At 44.2% G+C, this 17,492-nt stretch overlaps 1 protein-coding gene across 1 annotated transcript in view; it reads right to left on the reverse strand.

Moving 5' to 3' along the window:
* The window catches only part of LOC109895248 (PH domain leucine-rich repeat-containing protein phosphatase 2-like), a 51,673-nt gene that overhangs the window by 8,791 nt on the left and 25,390 nt on the right, over positions 1–17,492 (reverse strand). The window contains exons 6-17 of the mRNA XM_031830914.1: positions 15,252–15,406; positions 13,456–13,602; positions 12,676–12,906; positions 10,044–10,246; positions 9,867–9,927; positions 7,950–8,045; positions 7,087–7,242; positions 4,310–4,510; positions 3,938–4,100; positions 1,722–1,852; positions 1,439–1,552; positions 445–639 (exon numbers count right to left, since the gene is read on the reverse strand). Of these exons, the coding sequence (XP_031686774.1) occupies positions 445–639; positions 1,439–1,552; positions 1,722–1,852; positions 3,938–4,100; positions 4,310–4,510; positions 7,087–7,242; positions 7,950–8,045; positions 9,867–9,927; positions 10,044–10,246; positions 12,676–12,906; positions 13,456–13,602; positions 15,252–15,406 (1,853 nt within the window). The remainder of the gene's footprint in view (positions 1–444; positions 640–1,438; positions 1,553–1,721; positions 1,853–3,937; positions 4,101–4,309; positions 4,511–7,086; positions 7,243–7,949; positions 8,046–9,866; positions 9,928–10,043; positions 10,247–12,675; positions 12,907–13,455; positions 13,603–15,251; positions 15,407–17,492) is intronic.

The following is a 17,492-nucleotide window of genomic DNA, read 5'->3' on the forward strand; positions in this document are numbered from 1 at the left end:
TATGTTAGTTCCTAGCTAATGCAGTTGTGAATTAATCAAATGTAAATGAACACGGAATAGTACAATTGTAGGTTTGTCTTCCTTAAAGGGTAACAGTAATTCATAGCAGGGGCGCAACTTTCAGTGGGGGCGAGGGAGGGAACATGTCCCACCCATATTCTGAAGTTGCATTTTTGTCCCCCCCAGTTTTATAATTGGAATGTGATACAAAACGAGGCAATGGTGTGCTTTAGGACCATGCGGACATCTCAGATCGGTGGGGTAGGTTGTTTGGAGTGTTTATCTGGATAAAAAATAAGTAATAATGATGATGATGTCTACCCCACTTCTAAAACCAAAGTCACGCCCCTGATTCATAGGATACTGAAATGTGCCTACATTTTGCTTGTATTACAGTAATACAAGCAGAATGGGTGTGTGTCTGTGTATGCATGATGCTCATACCTGTGTGAGGTGAGGAAGGTGTTGCTCATGTACACACTGTCCACACTGGAATGCAGCAGCTCCTCCGACAGCACATCTCCCATGGTGCACTGCAACAGACGAGGAACTTCCTCATTGCGGTCTCCGTCGAAGACGCCATAGGCCGCCTCAACACTATCCCCAAAGCGGTCCACTGCCAGCACAGACACACACAATCTGTCCCCAAGGAAGAGAAAATACTGTTAGTATTGATATAAGATTTACACAAAAAGTGGAAACAAAATGTGGTTACATTTTCTGTGTGTAAATCCCATTATACAATCTTCCTCAAATTCAAGCCAAACAGGAATAACTCATCCATACTTGAACACATTGAGACAGAGCCCTATTCCTACAGAGACAGCAGGGGCTCATCCAGGCATGGCCCCCTGTGACACTGTGGTGGTCATGACCCTGTGAGGCCCTGTTAGGACACGAGCCAGGCAAACTGGGCCCCCATCAATGATGCAGGGGACACCGCTTTATACCCGTTGTATCCACAGGAAGTATTAGGCTTCCCCGCCTTCCCTACTATTAAACAAGATCCACTGCCCAGGGGCCTAGATGCCAGGCCCAACAGACGTTCACCCAGGCAGTGGAAGCTGTGCTGGGGCTGTACAGTTAGATAACTAAGTAACTCCTCCATACATGCATATGATAGCCCCGGGTAGGGTTTAAAATAGGATCCCAGCCAAGAGGCAGAGCAGAAAAGAAACGGGCTGATATGGACTATGAGAAGCACATCCTCTTCTCAGACCATTTAATGTAGTGCTGCTCACAGCGATTCCCTGAAAGAGGAAATGCTCCTTAAAGGCACTCTCTAAAACCACACGTGATCTCATAATCCCATTTATACCCTCTCATCAGATTGTTATAAATTAGGGCTTCCCTCACATACACGCTCACTCACTGTCTCAAAGTAACTCTCTCTCTCTCTCTCCCCCTCAGCCCTCCTCCCTCCCTCCCTTCGGCTCACTTGTTCCTCTGCCCACTCATCTCAGAGTAGCCGTGGTTCCACAGGGTGGAGGAGCCCAGGGAGTCCCCGGTGGCCATGGCTGGCTTCTGGTCCAGCTTCAGGGTGGTGATGTGACTGAGGAGAGAGAGACACAAAGAGATGGGGGCATTACCCCACCATGCAGTGGGCTGAACCATAATTCACGCTGTAGCACAAGAATAGAATTTATCGCATAGCTTATCCAAGTACACCAGCGGCCTGATACTTTGTTGTGCGACGTGACACTGTAGTCTCTGTGTGTCACCTGAACAGGTTGAGTGTTTTGTGCTCCAGCAAGAGGCTGCTGTTGCCAGCCAGGTCTAGTTCGTGCAGGGTGGCCGTTAGAGAGTCTGGCAGTAGGATTTCAGTCAGCTCATTACAGCTCAAGTCCACAAGCTACACACACACACACACACACACACACACAGTGGAGGGAGAAGATAACACACACACACACACACTGTTATACATTATAGCATTGTAATAAAGACATATACACATCTAAAAGACATATGCATAAACAAAACCCAAACTAGGGCTGACCCCATTTAGTCGACTGGTTGATTGTTTGGTCGATAGCCTGTTGGTTGACCGAGATTTCTTTAGTCGAGCAGTGCACAAGACACCTGTCTGATTCGTGCCTGTCTCAGTGGACTAATCCATTGCAGATACCACGGGGAGGGCACAGTCCATCACTCTAAGACGTGAGATACTGAAATTGTATGTGGTTATGTTATGTAAAAAATAATGCAACACTAGTAAGTCTAGTATTATTTTATAGCAAATGCACTTTCTCCCGCATTGGATACGGTCGCTGTCCGCGATTCTGAAACATAACCTTCAGTGCGCCGTAGAATTGACGCCTTTCCCTATGTTGCATAATAGCAAAGTTAACCTGCATATTGGGATGGAAAACAACGCGGTGGAGCCAGCAGAAACAGATCTTGACTCAGCCTAATTGTCTAAAAACAATTGAGGAGAGAGGAAACGCCAACTTAACTGTCAAATGTTCCTGGCTTTATAAATCATCCATATATATCTACAGAAATAAGACAGGTCTTGCTTCTGTTGCCTGTTTGAGTGATTAGTTAATAACCTAATGATTCCATGAGGACCAAGCCTCATGCAACAGCAAAATGTCAGATAAAGCAATTTCACAGATTCGGCTGTTTTTAATCTTTGCTATGCTGTAATTTAAGCTTTACATTTTTTGGGGGGTTAGTACAGACTGGTATTACTTAATGTATTTAGTGTTGTTTACACTGTTCCAAACAGGCAGAAAAATGATATTGTAATCTAACAGCACCTGTTTGTCACACATAATATGTACCCAGCTCTCACTCCTGTAGCCTCCTTTTCCTTGATCTCCTTACTGTTATTATTATAATCATCATTATAATAATAAGTAATGTCGTTATCATTAGTGGTCTTGGTATAGCAGCCTTGTATAACCACCATCGAGCTGTATGCAAAAGAGCGCGTCGTGTTTAGTCTTAATACCATAACTTACTAAGGCCTATATTTCAATATATAGGCTAATGTATCAATCAATCATCCATTTGTTCATGCCATCACACAGCACATAAGACATTCATGCTCTGAAATGCAATCAAGCATTTTTGTTTTAAAATGAAATAACAAAAGGGAGCTGTGAATAATTAGCCTCAACGATAAATAAACTGCAATTCACAAATGCATGCAACTGTTTTTAGTCTGCTGTAATAAACACTTTATATATTTATTTATTTTCATTGGAACAGACCTTGGTACACATATTTAGTGTTTTTACACTATTTCAAATTATAATATTATAATCTAACAGCAACTGTTTGGCACAAAACCAGTAAACATTCACCTGTTCTGAGTTTATTTTTCACATCTTCCACATGCATTTTGCTGTCATGTGTTACTGTATTCGAAATTTGTTATAACCAATTTATTGATGTGATTATGATAGGTTATAGGTCAGGCCCTACTGGCCACGTGCATGTGATGAATACATGTTTCAAGTAAAGAGAGCAAAGGTTGAGGGAATAGGGAATGTTATCTTAAACAAATGATGTATTTCAGTAACATAACTTCAGTCAGAAACAGGTAATGGCTGAAATGACGTTGCTGCTTCAGCACGGACAGCGGCAATAAACACTTGCTGTGGGGATTTTTCGCTGCAGCAGGGAGGAGAGCGAGACAACGTACACCAGTCACACAGGCACTCGCTATCATTTTTCATCTTTTAACACAATGTGCCCATCGGGCTCTTTCTTGAGTCATCTTAATTATTTAATCAAACAGTGGCTTAAAGCATCAGACAAGCTCAGTGCATATGGTTGATTTTTATTAGGGTGTGTGTCTATATATGGAAAAATAAGTTTCAATATTTCAACCAATCGATTGGTCGAAAGAACAGGACGACTCTCGGTCAACCAAGATTTTGTTTAGTCGGGGACAGCCCTAATATAAACAGATATGAGTGAAACTGACCTTGATCTCTGGCAGGTTGAGGATCTCGGGGAACACACTGATGTGGTTGGAGTGTGCTATGAGGGTGTGTAGCCTCTTACAGCTGGAAACAGTGGAGGGGATGGTCTTCAGCTTGTTGCCACTCAGATTCAGCTCCTCCAGCAGCTCTAGTTTACTCAGTTTACTGCACACACAGAGCAGTATAGAGACGTCTCCACCACAGAACAATGGCTCATATCAGATCTAAAGAATAGCTACAGTATATTAGGAGCAATAGAAAACATTTTATGTCTAGAGACGCAATCTCTAAAGTAGTGTAGAATACGTCCACTGATTGGAGGCATTTCATAGGTACAGTAGGAAGGCAGTATAACTGGGTGTGGAGCTGGTTACCTGGCAGGGAAAGAGAGCAACTGGTTGTAGGCCATGTGCAGGACTCTGAGGTTCTGGTGTCCCACAAGCAGAGCAGCGCAGTTCTCATTCAGTTTGTTCCCCGTCAGGTACAGTTCCTGGAGGGTGCTGAGACTCTCCTCTGATTGGCTGCTGGGGGGAATTGTCTCCAGGGCATTAGCTGACACGTTCAGGTACTTTAGGCTAGGAGGAGGAGCAGAGAGCGTTGTATGTAAATAGGAAAGAACCCAGGATTAATTGCCAGTGATATACAGTTGAAGTCGGAAGTTTACATACACCTTAGCCAAATATATTTAAACTCAGTTCTTCACCATTCCTGACATTTAATCCAAGTACAAATTCCTTGTCTTAGGTCAGTTAGGATCACCACTTTATTTTAAGAATGGTGAAATGTCAGAATAATAGTAGAGAGAATGATTTATTTCAGCTTTTATTTCTTTCATCACATTCCCAGTGGGTCAGAAGTTACATACACTCAATAAGCATTTGGTAGCATTGCCTTTAAATTGTTTAATTTGGGTCAAACGTTTCAGGTAGCCTTCCACAAGCTCCCCACAATAAGTTGGGTGAATTTTGGCCCATTCCTCTTGACAGAGCTGGTGTAACCGAGTCAGGTTTGTAGGCCTCCTTGCTTGCACACGCTTCTTCAGTTCTGCCCACAAATTTTCTATAGGATTGAGGTCAAGGCTTTGTGATGGCCACTCCAATAATATTGACTTTGTTATCCTTAAGCCATTTTGCCACAACTTTGGAAGTCTGCTTGGGGTCATTGTCCATTTGGAAGAACCATTTGCGACCAAGCATCAACTTCTTGACATGTTGCTTCAATATATCCACATCATTTTCCTTCCTCATGCGGCCATCTATTTTGTGAAGTGCACCAGTCCCTCCTGCAGCAAAGCACTCCCACAACATGATGCTGCCACCCCCGTGATTCACGGTTGAGATGGTGTTCGCCGGCTTGCAAGCCTCACCCTTTTTCCTCCTAACATAACGATGGTCATTATGGCCAAACAGTTCTATTTTTGTTTCATCAGACCAGAGGACATTTCTCCAAAAAGTACAATCTTGGTCCCTATGTGCAGTTGCAAACCGTAGTCTGGCTTTTTTATGCCGGTTTTGGAGCACTGGCTTCTTCCTTGCTGAGCGGCCTTTCAGGTTATGTCGATATAGGACTTGTTTTACTGTGGATATTGATACTTTTGTACCTGTTTCCTCCAGCATCTTCACAAGGTCCTTTGCTGTTGTTCTTGCACTTGTACATTCATCTCCAGGAGACAGAACGCGTCTCCTTCCTGAGCGGTATGACGACTGCGTGGTCCCATGGTGTTTATACTTGCGTATTATTGTTTGTACAGATGAATGTGGTACCTTCAGGCGTTTTGAAATTGTTCCCGAGGATGAACCAGACTTGTGGGGGTCTACAATTTTTTTCTGAGGTCTTGGCTGATTTCTTCTGATTTTCCCATGATGTCAAGCAAAGAGGCACTGAGTTTGAAGGTAGGCCTTGAAATACATCCACAGGTACACCTCCAATTGACTAAAATGATGTCAATTAGCCTATCAGAAGCTTCTAAAGCCATGACATCGTTTTCTGGAATTTTCCAAGCCGTTTAAAGGCACAATCAACTTAGTGTATGTAAACTTCTGACCCACTGGAATTGTGATACAGTGAATTATAAGAGAAATAATCTGTCTGTAAACAATTGTTGTAAAAATTACTTGTGTCATGCACAAAGTAGATGTCCTAACCAACTTGCAAAACTATAGTTTGTTAACAAGAAATTTGTGGAGTGGTTGAAAAACAAGTTTTAATGACTCCAACCTAAGTGTATGTAAACGTCTGACTTCAACTGTAAGTGATGTAAATGTGTAACATCAAGTCAGCATTAGATGATTTAGACAGTGTAAAATGTAGGACTTCCTCTTAAAACTGTTATGACCTGAGAGTTAAATGCTTTTGTTACCAACACTCTGGCCATAAATTTCCTTTAACAAAACAGATTCAGATAAAGGATGACAGGGAGAAAATCCATAAGAATACACCTTCTAGTGGTGGCTATTTTAAAACACTGAGAAACAAACGTTGTTGACCAATGAGGCACTTTACAGCAGTCACACTGGCGCTCGATGTCTCAGCATGGGAGACAGAGTAGAGTAGGCCAGGCCTAATGGGTGCCCAGTGATTTATCAGACAGTAAACAGTAGAGCGTCAGGCTGCTGGGGGGGGGGGGGGGGGGGGGGGGGGGCTCACGTTACAGTCCAACTCTCTGACTGGTCCACTGAGCCATACCCTCCAGAGCCTAGGAATAAAAAGTCCAGTGGACCCAGTCAGTCCACCTCTACTGGAGCAGCTAAATAGGGCCACCACATGTCTATGTGAAGTAAGACATCTCTTACAGACTGCCAACCACTTTAAGCTAGATACATCAACCCCATCAAATATTTATACTGTATTTCTACTGCATGATGTAAAGAGGATGTACTCTAGGGCAGTGTTTCATTTCAATATGCCGATCCTGTTTTGTCCTTTAATTGGTTGTTGTGGTTGAATAGAGGCTCCGGGGTTAGAGCAGCAGCAGTAGCGTCACAGGCCCTGGGGGAGACAGAGCATCAGCTGCAACCTCCAAAACACCTGTCAGAAATGGAGGGAGAGGCAGAGAGAGGGAGAGAGAGGACAAGCACCAAAGAGAAGGCTAGGAGAGAGGGTGGGTGCAAAGAGAGAGAGAAGAGAGAGAGCGGAAGGTGGATTGACCCACTTTAAGGCCTTGTAGAAGAGGCTCTCTGGGAGCTCGCCTAGCTTGTTGTGCTGGAGGTCGAGTACTTCCAGGGGGATGTGGTCAAGTAGGTCAGGCAGTCTCTGGAGCCTATTGTTCCCAGCCAGCAGCTTCCTCAGACTCAGGCTGCTGAGCAGTCTAGTGGCGAGGGAGATAAAAAGAAAGAGAGAGAACATCTCCTGCTGTGAATTTGATCATTTGTGAAACTGGGGGAAATCTTGAGGTAAGGTAACTCCACACCCAACAAATCCATCAATGTATTTTTCAACTTGGCAGCCTAAAGTTACCAACACAGCACAATTTACTCCAGAAAGAATAACACAGAGGTCTCATCAGCAGCTACGCCGTTGAGCCGAATATTATCTTGTTTGTGAAGGCTTTGGTCGATTCAAATAGTTGTGTTAAAGGGTAATGTTAAATGATGGTTGCTTTGAGCGGAGTGCTCCAGCATCACCATACTGAGATCACAGTCTGCTGACAGAAAGACGACAAGCCGTACGTTGGCTTCACACAGCCAATGAAATCCTCTCATCAGCTGACTGTCAACACATCTGCTGATGTTTTAGGGACAGTTATTTCTGGCTGGACATTGGCTAAATGATGCCCAATTTTAATCAGATTAATATGGTGCTCATTCTTATAATAATTTCAGAACGTTTAAAAGCCAAATCCGGATGATACGAGATGGACATATTAAACATATAGAGCAACATGATGGACAATGCAAGTAACGGCCTTTAATCTACCTTAACACATATGAATGTTTTGATCATCTTTAGATGAATAACTAGAGTTGGAAGTGAGGAGTTTGAGAAGGATGAACTAGTCCTCGTAGGGAGACTAACCTGGCTGGTAGTTCAGACAGGAAGTTGTGTGTAACGTCCAGCACCTCCACCTTTCTACTGTCACACACCCAGTCTGGAAGGTACTCCAGCAGGTTCCTTTTCACAGAGGTCATAGAGGTCACAGAGGTTTTTACCTCCAACTGTACATATACAGTGCATTTGGAAAGTATTCAGACCCCTTGACTTTTTCTACATTGTTACGTTACAGCCTTATTCTAAAATAGATTAAATTGTTTTTTCCCCCTCATCCATTTGCACACAATAACTCATAATGACAAATAAAAAAACTGTAATATCACATTTACAAGTATTCAGACCTTTTACTCAGTACTTTGCTGAAGCACTTTTGGCAGCAATTACAGCCTCAAGTCTTCTTAGGTTCGACACTACAAGTTTGGCACACCTGTATTTGGGGAGTTTCTCCCATTCTTCTCTGCAGATCTTCTCCAGCTCTGTCAGGTTAGATGGGGAGCGTTGCTACACAGCTATTTTCAGGTCTCTCCAGAGATGTTTGATCGGGTTCAAGTATGGGCTCTGGCTGGGCCACTCAAGGACATTCAGAGACTTATCCCGAAGCCACTCCTGCCTTTTCTTGGCTGTGTGCTTAGGGTCGGTGTCCTGTTGGAAGGTGAACCTTCGCCCCAGTCTGAGATCCAGATTGCTCTGGAGCAGGTTTTCATCAAGGATCTCTCTGTACTTTGGATCATTCATCATCCTGACTTGTCTCCCAGTCCCTGCCGCTGAAAAAACACCCTCACAGCATGATGCTGCCATCACCATGGTTCACTGTAGGGATGGTGCCAGGTTTCCTCCAGACATGACGCTTGGCATTCAGGCCAAAGAGTTCAATCTTGGTGTCATCAGTCCAGAGAATCTTGTATCTCATGGGCTGAGAGTCTTTTATGTGCCTTTTGGCAAACTCCAATCGGGCTGTCATGTGCCTTTTACTGAGGAGTGGCTTCCATCTGGCCACTCTACCATAAAGGACTGATGGGTGGAGTGCTGCAGAGATGGTTGTCTTTCTGGAAGTTTCTCCCATCTCCACAGAGGAACTCTGGAGCTCTGTCAGAGTGACCATCAAGTTCTTGGTCACCTCCCTGACCAAGGCCCTTCTCCCCTGGTGGCTCAGTTTGGCCAGGCAGCCAGCTCTAGGAAGAGTCTTGGTGGTTCCAAACTTCTTCCATTTCAGAATGATGGAGGCCACTGTGTCCTTTGGACCTTCAATGCAGTAGAAATGTTTCAACACAATCCTGTCTCCGAGCTCTATTGACAATGCTTTCGATCTCATGGCTTGGTTTTTGCTCTGACATTCAAGTATTTCGCTACACTCGCATTAACATCTGCTAACCATGTGTATGTGACAAATAAAATTGGATTTGATTTGACATTCACTGACAACTGTGGGACCTGAAATAGACAGCTGTGTGCCTTTCCAAATCATGTCCAATCAATTGAATTAACCTCAGGTGAACTCCAATCAAGTTGTAGAAACATCTCAAGGATGATCAATGGAAACAGGATGCACCTGAGCTCAATTTCGAGTCTCATAGCAAAGGGTCTGAATACTTATGTAAATAAGGTATATCTGTTTTTTATTTTTAATACATTTGCTAACATTTCTAAAAACCCGTTTTCACTTGGTCATTATGGGGTATTGTGTGTAGATTGACGAGGAATTTTTTTTATTTAATCAATTTTAGAATAATGCTGTAATGTAACCAAATGTGGAAAAGTGAAGGGGTCTGGAAACTTCCCGAAAGCACCGTATATGAAAAAAGGTACCAATATACCAAGTTCATGATGAGGAGAAGAATGTTGATGGATTAATACCATTACCATAACAATACCAATACCATAACACCTGATAACCTCATAACACTGATTGAGAAACTGAGGCCCTGGCCACACAGCACTCACCGTGATAGGTCCATCTGTGTCAGCTGGTTGGGTACTGGGTAGATGTTGACTGTGGTCAGGCCTGTGGGTAGAGGAAAAGCAGTGATCAGCAGCCAAGCTAGTGATGGCTATATGCATTATGTAACAGTGGTAGAGGGCCTGGAGAGACAGGGCCAGGGAGGGAGGTGCTCCACTCACGGTTGCTGCTGGCGTGGAGCGTGCGCAGGGTGAAGCCACTCAGCGTTAGCGCCCTCAGCTGGTTTCTCTGACAGTGCAGGGTTTCCAGGCTGCAGATGGAGCTCAGGTCCAGGGTGGCCAAGTGGTTGTCCCTCAGGTCCAGCTGGGTCACCTGCTTCACTGCCTCCAGGGCCTCACTCTTCACCCAGCGCAGACCGTTCAGCCTGCATAAAGTACACAGCATTAACACCCAGGGCCTCATACAGTATACAGCATTAACACCCAGGCCTCATACAGTACACAGCATTAACACCCTGGCCTCATACAGTACACAGCATTAACACCCTGGCCTCATACAGTACACAGCATTAACACCCAGGCCTCATCCAGTATATAGCATTAACACCCAGGCCTCATACAGTATACAGCATTAACACCCAGGCCTCATACAGTATACAGCATTAACACCCAGGCCTCATACAATACACAGCATTAACACCCAGGCCTCATACAGTATACAGCATTAACACCCAGGCCTCATACAGTATACAGCATTAACACCCAGGCCTCATACAGTACACAGCATTAACACCCAGGCCTCATACAGTATATAGCATTAACACCCAAGCCTCATACAGTATACAGCATTAACACCCAGGCCTCATACAGTACACAGCATCAACACCCAGGCCTCATACAGTGTACAGCATTAACACCCATGCCTCATACAGTATACAGCATTAACACCCAGGCCTCATACAGTACACAGCATTAACACCCAGGCCTCATACAGTGCACAGCATTAACACCCAGGCCTCATACAGTATATAGCATTAACACCCAGGCCTCATACAGTACACAGCATTAACACCCAGGCCTCATACAGTACACAGCATTAACACCCAGGCCTCATACAGTACACAGCATTAACACCCAGGCCTCATACAGTACACAGCATTAACACCCAGGCCTCATACAGTACACAGCATTAACACCCAGGCCTCATACAGTATACAGCATTAACACCCAGGCCTCATACAGTATACAGCATTAACACCCAGGCCTCATACAGTACACAGCATTAACACCCAGGCCTCATACAGTATACAGCATTAACACCCAGGCCTCATACAGTATACAGCATTAACACCCAGGCCTCATACAGTATACAGCATTAACACCCAGGCCTCATACAGTATACAGCATTAACACCCAGGCCTCATACAGTACGTAAGGGAAAATGAACAAGGGGCTATGCGTTCACGACGTGAAAGGTGTGTTCCAACTGACCGTCCACAGAGTTGCATTTTCCAGAGAACACACAGCCCCAAGTTGATTATCCCTTTTATACCATAATAATACTATAATTTAACACATTTACCGCTAGAAATGTGTTAATTTAACAATGCCAATAATGCATTCAATTTGACTTTGCTTTCAAAAGCAGCTCAAACATAGAACATGAATGAACTATAGGCATTGAATTCTACCCTGCTGATATACCATGCATTATAGGGAAATAATGCACACTCTTAAATGCCTTTCAAGCCAATCAGAAATGAGTATTCAACAATGCCATAGTATAAACAGCATTATAAACTGGGTGGTTTGAGCCCTGAATGCTTATTGGTTGACAGCGGTGGTATACCACGGTTATGACAAAACGTGTATTTTTACTGCTCTAATTACATTGGTAACCAGTTTATAATAGAAATAAGGCCCCTCGGGTTTGTGGTATATGACCAATATACCACAGCTAAGGGCTGTATCCAACGAGTCGTGCCTAAGAACAGCCCTTAGCCATGGTATATTGGCCATATACCACACCCCCTCAGGCCTTATTGCTTAATTTACACACAGGTCTCATACACATAGAATTAAGATATTAACATCAACATGATGTTAAAGCACTGGCTTCAGACAAACAGAACACTGGGTTAGAATGCTGACCGCAGACAGACAAGACAGAATATAGTCAGCAACTAGAAAAAAAGTATTGGTGCTCCTCCTCCAAACCAGAGGCCAGTTCAGGTGAGGAGTGGAGCAGAGCAGTAGTCCATCCTCTTTGCCTGGCTGATGAGTTCCAGACTGGCCCTGTGTGTCTCCTTGATCTGATTTCACTCTGCAGTACCTCTCCCTTTTATGAGCCCAACTGGCCCATAAATCCAACCCATCCCTCCACCCAATAACTAATTCTCAAGGTGAGGCAGAGAAAGAGAGAGGGAGAAAGAGAGAGAGAGAGAGAGGGAGATAGAGGGAGAGGGAGAAAGACGGGAGGAGAGAGATGAATAATGACTAAAATTTAAAACAGTGACAGGGAATCAAGGGGGTGATACTGCAGGTTTTTAGGGGATCAACCTCACTATCAATGGCTGCATCAGAGCTGGATAGAGAGATGAGAAAGGAATTTTATATGAAAATGTCTGGGTGAGGCAGGGTCAGGCATCGGGGTGGGGTGCATTTGGGGGGGATACATTGAACCGCTGCTGCCAACTCTCTGTGAGATTTACTGACAGGGGAGATCTTATTACCATTGTGTATTGATCCTGCATTATGCATGCTGTGACTGATGAGTAGAGTGTATACACTGAGGGATGAGAGAGGGAGAGTGAGTGAGAAATAGGAATAGAAAGAAAGAGACGGAGTTCCTCACCGCAGGTCGATGTTCTTGAGGTGGCTCATCCTGGCAAGGATCCCCAGCTCCAGGGTCTCCACCCTGTTCCCAGCCATGGCTAACTTGTCCATGCCACTTAGCCTATCCAGCACACCAGGGATGTGGGGGAAGTTGTTGAAGGAAAGCCCCAGGCTGCTGAGCTGAGCTAGGCCGCCAAGCTCTTCAGGAAGGAAGCTCAACTGATTCCCATCCAGAGACAGGGTCTGCAGACTGGGGGACAGAGACAGACATTTACATTTCTTTCATCTCTGTTTTCTGAGGATACACAACTATTTGGCATTCCATAATGAGAGGTGAAAATGTTGGTGTTTGTATATTTGAAATCATTCTATATTAAGCATCATGTGAGCTGAGAGCAATGAAACTGGCCTGATTTTAAAGCTTGATTTAATCTGATTGCATAACAACAAACAGCTGAACTTAATGCATTGATTCAATTAACACACACACACACACACACACACAGCGATAACATGCTTGATAATTATTCATTGCTAAGAGGAGGATGTGGGCTCATGTGGCCAGAAAGGGGCTAATGTGGAGAGGCGAGCAGCGGGGCGAGTGGAGTGTTCTGCACCCAGCAGCACAAAATGTCCAACCCAACATCCAGTACATAGAGGAACTGATACTGACCACCATGGAATTACACCCTACCTAACACAGCTAGAGTGGGAATGTTAGAATGTACTCTATGCCAAAATGAAAAGAAGATATATTTTTGGCGGACTGATACAGGGTGTATGTGTGTGACTGTCTTACCTCTGGAGGTTGCCTATCTGTGCGGGGACAGTGTTCATGCCGTTACAGGAGAGGTTGAGCTCTGTCAGGGTGAGGATCTCACAGACAGACTCTGGAAACACTCCCAGGCGGTTATGCGAAAGGTTCAGGCTCTTCAGCTGGGAAAACCTGGGGAGAAAGAGAGGGTTTGAAAAACTGGAGCTGGCTTTTCTGACATGTTCAATGAATGACCAAACGCAACGCTTTGCTTGTTGCGACAAGTCTGATTATAAAAAGAGATGTATTTTTTGAGCTCATTGCGTTGGCTCCTGTAGTTTCGTTCATCTTAAATTGCTCCATTGGAATTTGTGTCCTTGTTACTACAGGCTGTTCACATTTTCATTTCCTCTTCAAGGACCGGTGAGTATCATATCCATATCAAAACCCCATCTCAAACACAAAAAGTAAGCTTTTCAGTGAATGAAGTGATGCAGAACGGATGGGGGATGGAGGTGGCCGCTGTGAGTCACACCACATGTTAGAGCACATACACCCCCCCTCCCTCACTCTCCTAGGCCTGCTCGGAGTCTAAATATACAGATAGAGGGAGTGACAGACACACACAGAGAGAGAGAGAAAAGGAGAGAGAGAGAGTGACAGAGAGAGAGAGACAGAGAGAGAGAGACGAGAGACAGAGAGAGACAGAGAGACAGTGAGACAGTGAGAGAGACAGAGAGAGAGACAGAGAGACAGACAGAGAGAGAGAGACAGAGAGAGAGAGAGACAGAGAGAGACAGAGACAGAGACAGAGAGAGAGAGAGAGAGAGAGAGAGAGAGAGAGAGAGCGAGAGAGAGAGAGTGAGACAGAGACAGAGAGAGAGACAGAGAGAGAGACAGAGAGAGAGACAGAGAGAGAGCCAGAGAGAGAGCGAGAGAGAGAGAGAGAGAGAGAGAGAGACAGAGAGAGAGACAGAGAGAGAGACAGAGAGAGAGACAGAGAGAGAGACAGAGAGAGAGACAGAGAGAGACAGAGAGAGAGAGAGAGAGAGACAGAGAGACAGACAGAGAGACAGAGAGAGAGAGACAGAGAGACAGACAGAGAGACAGAGAGAGAGAGAGACAGAGAGAGAGAGACAGAGAGAGAGACAGAGACAGAGAGAGCGAGAGATGCAGTGATGTGTACATTTTATTCCTCTCAGCTACCCGGCACAGTAGATCCTCTAGAATGTGTTCTTTCCACAGCCCTTCACACACGTACACCACTTATTCCATCTCGGCCCTTCCTGCTTGCCTTACAACAGGAAATACTACAGAGGGTAGTAGATCATTAACATTTAATAGCATTATCTCTTTTGAGAATGCCAGCTTGTTCAAATATGCTTCAGTTGGACCATAGGAGTGGACACTTAGCTTCTTGCCCCTCAACAAGATAATATGCAGGCTGAACCACTGTCTCTGAGCATCGACCACAAACAAAAGATATAGTCAGGAAAACGTATCAGCACCGACTAGACCATAAAACAAGATCTGTGATAAACAATGTACGTAGTTGCAGAAAATCATATGACATGCTTACATAATGCATTTGGGTAATACGGTCAGACTGTGTTGTAACACGACCACACATTGCATTGTAACAGGGAGGACAAGTATATCTGTGGACAGATGAAGATTTAGTATTGAGGTAAGTGTGTTACTGGGAAGGTTTTGTTGGGAGATTTGGCAGGATTGGTATTGGGCTACAGGTTTTAGGTTCTACTTAGTATTAGGTAGGGGTTTCCTGAATACGGTGTGTCAGTGGCTTGGTGCTGCCCCGCCTGGTGAGAGAGTGTATTTACCTGGGGAGGTTGAGCAGTCCTCCGGGGCCCTGCAGGGACATGAAGTTGTGTCGGAGGTTGAGATGGGTGAGGTCCTGGCTGTAGAACAGGTACTCTGGCACCTCCTCCAGACTGTAGCATGACAGATCCACCAGGCTGATGGTCTGAGAAACAACCTGCAAACACAGGACATGTCTGTTTACTGTTTACTGCTCCCAAATTGTTTTTTTTTTATTGAAGCTTGGTGATAATAGAACAAGGTTTTGCCCAGCATGGTCATAAATCAGGTTTTGACCAGAAACCACCTGCATGGAGCAAATTAGGTTTGCACACACACACTTTAATAAAAAAATGCAACTTTAATTAAAAAAGGTTGAGTCGGTTCAATAATGATCATTTCACAGAAGGGAAGTTGGATTCATACACTGTCTTCAGCATTACAGAATGATTTATGGAGCATTATAAACAAAGGAATACTGATAAGGTCATGTTGTGAGTCCATAACAAAACAGGATGTTCACACAGCTCTAGCGTCGTGGTCTAGTAGAGTTGGCAGCATGAACTCCACAGAGGTGTGTGGTACTTAATCATGATCCTCACAGTGAGTGCTGTGTATATCCAGGGCTGAAAGTAGATTTCATTTCTTCCCGGAACGGGACCTCCTGTGTGTGAAAGTGCTTTTAAAATTGTTTATATTCCTAATCATAGAATTAAATAGAATCCATATTCATTTAATAGGAGTTCTGATAGTATTTCAATTTAGTCTTTGATGGATATTTTATGTGGTTGAAAATTGAATACTTTGAGCTTCTATGTCGCTGAAAGAAATTGCACATCTAGGATACACAGCACGGTCCCTAAACGCACATTTGAATCATATTTTGCCACTCCTGTTCCCGAAACAAATATGTAGATTTGGTCTATCATTTTACTGCAAGGAACACAATTCTGCAGGAGTTTACATTATAATACGCTACTGTAATGCATTCAGTGTCCAGACTTCCATCCGGACTTCCGTTTCGGTTACTTCCGTTTTCGGTCGGCAGGTAACCTAGTGGCTAGAGCGTTGGGCCAATAACCGAAAGGTTGTTAGATCGAATCCCCGAGCTGACAAGGTAAAAATCTGTTGTTGTGCCCCTGAACAAAGCAATTAACCCACTGTTCCTAGGCTGTCATTGTAAATAAGAATTTGTTCTCAACTGACTTGCTTAGTTAAATAAAGGCTAAAATATATATATACACACACACTATTCCAACTACCATTCTGGCATCCAAATGCCCTGTGCACCCGCCATTTGATAAACGCAAAGAGATATCTGTTACAAAACACCAAAGTCTTACAAATGGCATTCTGTGATTGTCCTTCATTAGGCCTACAAGTCTTGTAACCTGAATTGATGTGTCCACTCTGTCCGTGTGCATCTCGGTCTTGGCCACTCATCTCTGCCTTGGAAGATTTCAGTGCTATCGTCAAACCAAACGGCACTATTCCACACCTCTTCAAGTCAATACGCAAATCTTTCACATGACTAATGATAAATAGTGTAATAGCCTACAGTTTTCTTGGAATCTGTTTGAATTATTATGACAGGCTCATGTTTTACCGGGACGGTGTACCCTTCCTATTTATTTGGCCAGGACTCCGTACTGGACCACTCTGGCTTACTTTCACCCTTGACTAAATCGGATTTTAGTCGAGATTTTTTGCACTGTTCTGCTCTCCCAGTCCCGCCATCGCGTTTCATTGGCTGTGCTCACACAGTCATTGCTCACTTATCTACATGTGCAGAATGCAGCTGAACAGCATTTCCTTCAGCTCTGAAAAGATAAGACTGTATAGTTGTCAGCACAGGGAGGACACTGTCTGGGGGTTGTAGCTTAACACATTTCTCAGTCTGAAAACATGCTCGCTTCAATCCACCACAGGACTGCATACTGTGCAACACCCCAGGAAATAGATTGGTTGCCCAGCAAAGCATGTCGTCACATCATTGCTTTTAGGGATAAACAAAGACAAAATCTTAGAGTACTCATCAGCTAGCTGTTAAAAGGCCATCCAGCGCTGGTCAGAGAGAAACAGATGAAGAGATTTGAGAGAGAAGGAGAGAGAGAGAGAGAAGGAGAAATGAGAGAGAAAATAAATTGAAATAGACAGAAAGGCTGGTGGAAGTGACCTGCATGTTGACTGGCCTGAGAGAGGAGTGAAGCCTGTGGGGTATAGGCCAGCTAGGCAGTAGTGGGAGCTCTTAATGCCCAGTGTGT

This window comes from Oncorhynchus kisutch, linkage group LG8 (genome assembly GCF_002021735.2).
Source record: "Oncorhynchus kisutch isolate 150728-3 linkage group LG8, Okis_V2, whole genome shotgun sequence".
Taxonomy (NCBI): Eukaryota; Metazoa; Chordata; class Actinopteri; order Salmoniformes; family Salmonidae; genus Oncorhynchus; species Oncorhynchus kisutch.